The 6,175-nt window shown below is 42.4% G+C and overlaps 2 protein-coding genes and 4 non-coding genes across 6 annotated transcripts in view; 1 reads left to right on the top strand and 5 right to left on the bottom strand.

Annotated features, from left to right (window-relative positions):
- Positions 1 to 3,436, top strand: part of c1qtnf12 (C1q and TNF related 12) — a 208,054-nt gene extending 204,618 nt beyond the window's left edge. Inside the window, exon 7 of the mRNA XM_051949907.1 lies at positions 1,006 to 3,436. Within this exon, the coding sequence (XP_051805867.1) occupies positions 1,006 to 1,420 (415 nt within the window). The 3' untranslated portion in view covers positions 1,421 to 3,436. The remainder of the gene's footprint in view (positions 1 to 1,005) is intronic.
- trnam-cau (transfer RNA methionine (anticodon CAU)) lies at positions 2,996 to 3,067 on the bottom strand. The gene has a single exon. It is a non-coding gene; the product is annotated as a tRNA-Met (tRNA).
- trnar-ccu (transfer RNA arginine (anticodon CCU)) lies at positions 3,075 to 3,147 on the bottom strand. The gene has a single exon. It is a non-coding gene; the product is annotated as a tRNA-Arg (tRNA).
- Positions 3,437 to 3,777: 341 nt separating the features above from the next.
- trnam-cau (transfer RNA methionine (anticodon CAU)) lies at positions 3,778 to 3,849 on the bottom strand. The gene has a single exon. It is a non-coding gene; the product is annotated as a tRNA-Met (tRNA).
- Positions 3,850 to 3,856: 7 nt separating this feature from the next.
- trnar-ccu (transfer RNA arginine (anticodon CCU)) lies at positions 3,857 to 3,929 on the bottom strand. Its single transcript has one exon. It is a non-coding gene; the product is annotated as a tRNA-Arg (tRNA).
- Positions 3,930 to 4,729: 800 nt separating this feature from the next.
- Positions 4,730 to 6,175, bottom strand: part of zbtb48 (zinc finger and BTB domain containing 48) — an 11,224-nt gene continuing 9,778 nt past the window's right edge. The window contains 1 exon segment of the mRNA XM_051949905.1: positions 4,730 to 6,175. This exon segment is cut by the window's right edge and continues 497 nt beyond it. The gene's annotated coding sequence lies outside the window, so the exon portion shown is untranslated.

The following is a 6,175-nucleotide window of genomic DNA, read 5'->3' as shown; positions in this document are numbered from 1 at the left end:
TTTACACCAAAATGGAGAATTGAATACAACAAACATGTTGAAAACATTTACTTGAAGATGAATGGTGTCTCTATGGGTCATGCTAACCTTGCATTACTCTCCATTTCCGTCACATAAAACGGTGTGCCAGCAGTTTATTCTTTGCTGGAGATGAGGTTTCCACAAGCTGCTTGAAATATTTTTCTTGTCTGATGAAAGAGTAATCTGAAATTAGCAACTGGGAGTGGCCATTTTGTTAACTCTATTAGCCTACATGTTCATTCACACATGCCAGATTGTTTGCATGCAGCTTGTATTAACTTTTACTGAGCATGTGGGGAGCAGAGCGTGGCTTAAACACCATCTCAAGGACGACCATGTTCATCAAACTTTACGTCCAGACTACACAGATGAATATGCAGAGTTGGTAAAGTGATAGCTAAGTTCTGTGATTACTTTCAGTCAGACTCACAACAAATGAAACACCAGTTTTTCTAGAAAGCAGCAGGGAGGTTGGCACCTTTTCTCCCAATACACACTAGCACGACTCATACAGGACAAAGAATGCTAGTTACCATGTTTCAGATTTTCTGACACCTCCTGACCACCAGATCATTCACAATCAACAAGCAAACCAAAAATGTATTCCTTCAATGGAAAATGCACGTTGAAATAAATCCAAATTATTCGTAAACACTAGCTGGTGTTTTAAGACAAATTTACACTCATTGTTTAGCTGCTGGCGGTTGTTTTCTTCACTGCTTTTATGGGACACTTTATTTGGTTCTCTAGTGCAAGGGTCCCCAACCACCGGGCTCCAGACCGGTACCAGTCCGTGGATCGTTTTGGACCGGGCCGCAAAGAATGAATAATCGTGATTATTATATATAAAAATATGTTTTTGCTTCTGGGTGTCATATTTTGAAAGACAACCACTTCCGCCCTCACCTAAATTCCGCGCTTGACTCCTTGACGTGTATTTATCCTGCATCAAGCTAGCCCTTGCAAAATGAGCCAGAAACAGAGTTCACTGGAGAGTTTCTTTGGAAAGGGTAAACGGGACAATGATGAGACAGCAGAAGGGTCACAGACTGCCTGCAAAAAGAAAGCTGCATTTAAAAGAAAATACCAAGATTTCTACCTGAGTTACGGGTTCATTGCAACAGGTGATTCACAAGCCACACACCCACTCTGTGTAATATGCGGTGACAGACTTGCTAATGAAGCCATGAAACCATCAAAACTGCGCTGCCACATGGAGACAAAACACCCAGCATTGAAAGAAAATCCCCGAGAATATTTTGAAAGAAAAAACGGGAACATGAAGGACAAACAATTACAGAATGCCACTACTTCAACAAATGTGTCGGCGCTAAATGCATCATTCCTGGTAGCACTGCAGTCAAGTGAGCCGCCCACAGTGTTGCCAACTCCTCAGTAAGGAAAGTCGCTATTGGCTGTCCTAAAAGTCACTAGAAGTCGCTAAATGACGTCATTGCCTAATTTGCATATTTCCCAGTTTGCATGTAATTGTAATCAACCTTGTAGGAGAGAGGAATAATGTTGTAGAAGAGACCAAAGAGTGAGTAGAAAACACCCAAAATATTTTTTTGAACGAGACAACCTGGACTGACAACCTGCGCTTTGGGACAGGGAAGGAGCTCACAGCAGCACCTGCTGCTTGTTGAGGACAGTAACTGCAGAATGATCCGAGTTTTCCTGTCAGAGTCTCCAAAACAGCAGAAAAAGTTGCTTGATTTGTCGCTAGTCGCTTTTGACAAAAACAGTCACTAGGACACTTTGAAAAGTTGCTAGATTTATCGAGAAAGTCGCTAAGTTGGCAACACTGGCCACCCACACTCTGGAGGTTGCGCGTGATACGATAATGTTATCACAGGCGCTGAACAGCCAGGCTGAGAGACGTCCGCTGCAAATACATGCTGTTATTCAGATTTTGACTTTCAATATCTCCAAATCCTTAGGCGGTGACAAAGATCTCTCATTGTGGCCTTGTCAGGGGTCATCCTGGCTACCACCATGTACAATGTCACCTGATTTTACTGTAAAATTTTAGAGAAAATTAATGTTGGAGTATGCTGCAATTTCAATCGCCTATGTCCATAATGGCTGATTCCGACTGTCCATATCTCCAAATCCTGAGGCGGTGACAAAGTTCTCTCACTGTGGCTTTGTCAGGGGTCATCCCAGCTATCACCATGCACAATATCACCTGATTTTACTGTAAAAATTTTAGAGAAAATTAATGTCAAAATATGCTGCAATTTCAATCGCCAATGTCCATATTTGCTGATTTGGCTGTCCATATCTGGAAATCCTTAGGCGGTGACAAAGATCTCTCACTGTGGCCTTGTCAGGGGTCATCCTGGCTACCACCATGAACAATGTCACCTGATTTTACTGTAAAATTTTAGAGAAAATTAATGTTGGAGTATGCTGCAATTTCAATCGCCAATGTCCATAATTGCTGATTTTGACTGTCCATATCTCCAAATTCTGAGATGGTGACAAAGATCTCTCACTGTGGCCTTGTCAGGGGTCATCCTGGCTCCCATCATAAAGAATATCACCTGATTTTAATATAAAATTTTAGAGAAAATTAATGTCAAAGTATGCTGAAATTTCAGTTGTGTTGATGCATAATGGCTGATACTCAATTCAATTCAGTTCAATTTAGTTTTATTTATATAGCACCAATTACAATTAAAATGTCTCAAGATGCTTTACAAATCCATATGGCCTGAAACCCCCAGAGCAAGCCCTCAGATGACAGTGGCAAGGAAAAACTCCTTCGAAACCATCCTCTATGACAAAACCTTTTCTTCTGAGCAAACTTTTGGTATTGGTGAGAGCCCTGTGTACTTGAAGGGGCTGCAGAGGAGATTGCATGTTAGTTCCATTTTGCATGGCTTCATTAAATATACGAGAGTTTTTCTGCATGAAGTGAGAGAGGAAGTCATAAATGTGTTTTTTGTTGAAGATAAAAGGAAAGCTATTGTAGCAGAGGATGGTTTCGATCCATCGACCTCTGGGTTATGGGCCCAGCACGCTTCCGCTGCGCCACTCTGCTGCAAACACACCCCAGATGGGACTCGAACCCACAATCCCTGGCTTAGGAGGCCAGTGCCTTATCCATTAGGCCACTGGGGCTGCTGAAACTGCAGCAGTTTTCCCACAGAGGTGACACTGGTAAGGCCCCTCCCCACTGTGTATCCGCAGATGCATGTTGAAGTTGTCCTTCTGGGAGAACGTGTGGCCACAGAGGGTACATACTGCACTGTAAAACAGTAAAAGGCTCCATCTAGTGGTGCAACCGGGTTCTACATCTGCTGTGCAACGCATGGTCGGTTCGGAATGACTTTTTCTCTGAATGCACAGCAGAGATTTTCAGTTGTCAAGCATAAACAATGGATTTACAATAAACAATGACTTTCATGTACTTATGTGTTTATCGGTTTTGGACTCAGCAGATAGTAAATGTTAAATGATTCAGGCTGGGTGCCAAAAAGACTTGATCAGGACATCCCAGTCTGAAGTATGTTTTTTTCGCCTCACTGACCTGCATTCTTGCACAATCTTTCATCTCATGTATTAAAGGATTCTCCTTCCTGAAGTACCTCTTCCCACATCTGAGGTAGCCAAAGGGCCTCTCTCCTGCAGGAAAGACACATCAATGGGCGTTTTTTTCAGCAGCAGTTATGAGTAGAAATGGAGGAACCTGTTGTGGACTTTCAGGTAGTATTTGCTTGTAAAGGATTTGTCGCGGGTGGGGCACTGTTGTAGCAGAGGACGGTTTCGATCCATCGACCTCTGGGTTATGGGCCCAGCACGCTTCCGCTGCGCCACTCTGCTGCAAACACACCTCAGATGGGACTCGAACCCACAATCCCTGGCTTAGGAGGCCAGTGCCTTGTCCATTAGGCCACTGGGGCTGCTGATACTGCAGCAGTTTTCCCACAGAGGTGACACTGGTAAGGCCCCTCCCCACTGTGTATCCGCAGATGCATGTTGAAGTTGTCCTTCTGGGAGAACGTGTGGCCACAGAGGGTACATACTGCACTGTAAAACAGTAAAAGGCTCCATCTAGTGGTGCAACCGGGTTCTACATCTGCTGTCGATGTAGATGTACAGCATCTCAGTTCAGAGATGGCTTCTCTACTTCTCTACTTGTTAGTCTTTGGTGTTGGACACAATGTAAGGCCCCACACAGTCATATTACAGTCAGAGATGGCTTCTCTATTTTGACATGGATGGCTTCTTTCAGGGGCACTGAAAACTTGTGGATACCCTGACTGGACTTTTGTGAAGGCTCACACAAGATCCAGAATGGAGAACAACCCAGTGAAGACGGAAGAGAAGGAGAGCAGGCGCAACAATATAGTGATCCCATATGTGTCTGGGGTGTCTGAAAAACTGAGGAGAATTTTCAACAAACACCAGATCCCCTTCTTTTTAAGTCAAATAACACCCTCAGGAAAAGACTGGTCCACCCAAAACACCCCACACCACACAGCCAGAAGAGCAACCTGGTGTATGCAGTTAAACCCACCACCAGAACTGATGAAGCCTCTTGGATGAGAGGTGAAACATCTTCAAGGAACTTTCTTAAAGTCCAGTGAATTGATTTAAACTACTTTGGATAACCATGACCTGGATGAATGAGAACCTACACAGACATCGGTATTATCCAAACCTTCTGTACTGTGTTCGTATACCATGAATTAAACTGCAGGCAGGTCTGACAGAGTTTATTCTGCTGAGTCAAATCTGATTAGCTGTTAGCACAGGTGCAAATGTTCACAAGGATTTCTTTTGGACAAAAGTCGCAGCAGACTGAAAAGACAACCAGTGCATTCATGTTTTACAGCAAGAGTAAGCAAATGAGGTCATTGAAACACAAAGCTGTGCATTTTGAGAAAGAAATTCAGTGTAGCCTTTTAACTCCAGTGTACATCTGGTGCAGCTCATAATGACTGAAGACATGGTAAATGAGAAAGTCCTAATTAGCTTGGTCCGCAAACATTTAAGGTGCCCTGTTTTTTGTAATATCATAAGCTATGTTTTACACCAAAATGGAGAATTGAATACAACAAACATGTTGAAAACATTTACTTGAAGATGAATGGTGTCTCTATGGGTCATGCTAACCTTGCATTACTCTCCATTTCCGTCACATAATACGGTGTGCCAGCAGTTTATTCTTTGCTGGAGATGAGGTTTTCACAAGCTGCTTGAAATATTTTTCTTGTCTGATGAAAGAGTAATCTGAAATTAGCAACTGGGAGTGGCCATTTTGCTAACTCTATTAGCTTACATGTTCATTCACACATGCCAGATTGTTTGCATGTAGCTTGTATTAATTTTTACTGAGCATGTGGGGAGCAGAGCGTGGCTTAAACACCATCTCAAGGACGACCATGTTCATCAAACTTTACATTCAGACTACACAGATGAATATGCAGAGTTAGTAAAGTGATAGCTAAGTTCTGTGATTACTTTCAGTCAGACTCACAACAAATGAAACACCAGTTTTTCTAGAAAGCAGCAGGCTGGTTGACGCCTTTTTCCCAAATACACACTATTTTGTGTGAAACTCTACAATACAGGTGAAGAGTTCAGGATTTGCATGATTCATACAGGACAAAGAATGCTAGTTAGCATGTGTCAGATTTTCCGACACCTTCCCGACCACCAGATCATTCACAATCAGCTAGCAGACCAAAAACGTATTCCTTCAATGGAAAATGCACGTTGAAATAAACTCAAATAATTTTTAAACACTAACTGATGTTTTAAGACAAATTTACATTCATTGTTTAGCTGCTGGCATTTGTCTTCTTCACTGCTTTTATGGGACACTTTATTTGGTTCTCTAGTGCATCTGGCATCATTATCATTCCTATTTACATTACTAAAGAACAGCCAAGCACACCATTACCCGCTGCCACCTGAATAAAAAGCATGAAGTAGAACTATCACCTTCCTAATGTTGTTAACTGAACATTTAGTTGGAGCAGAGTTTGTGGCAGAGATGTTCTTTTAGGTCGAACTGGTGGATATCAAAGTACATCTTCAGTAGCCAAATGGCTGCAGCTGCTGTAGGCACATTAATGAAATAAGGATGAACAAGATGAACCTAAAAATACTAATTTGCAACCTTCACAAACATGCAGCGTAT

Source organism: Acanthochromis polyacanthus, chromosome 6 (assembly GCF_021347895.1).
Source record: "Acanthochromis polyacanthus isolate Apoly-LR-REF ecotype Palm Island chromosome 6, KAUST_Apoly_ChrSc, whole genome shotgun sequence".
Taxonomy (NCBI): Eukaryota; Metazoa; Chordata; class Actinopteri; family Pomacentridae; genus Acanthochromis; species Acanthochromis polyacanthus.
This window is presented reverse-complemented; position numbering and strand designations above follow the sequence as displayed.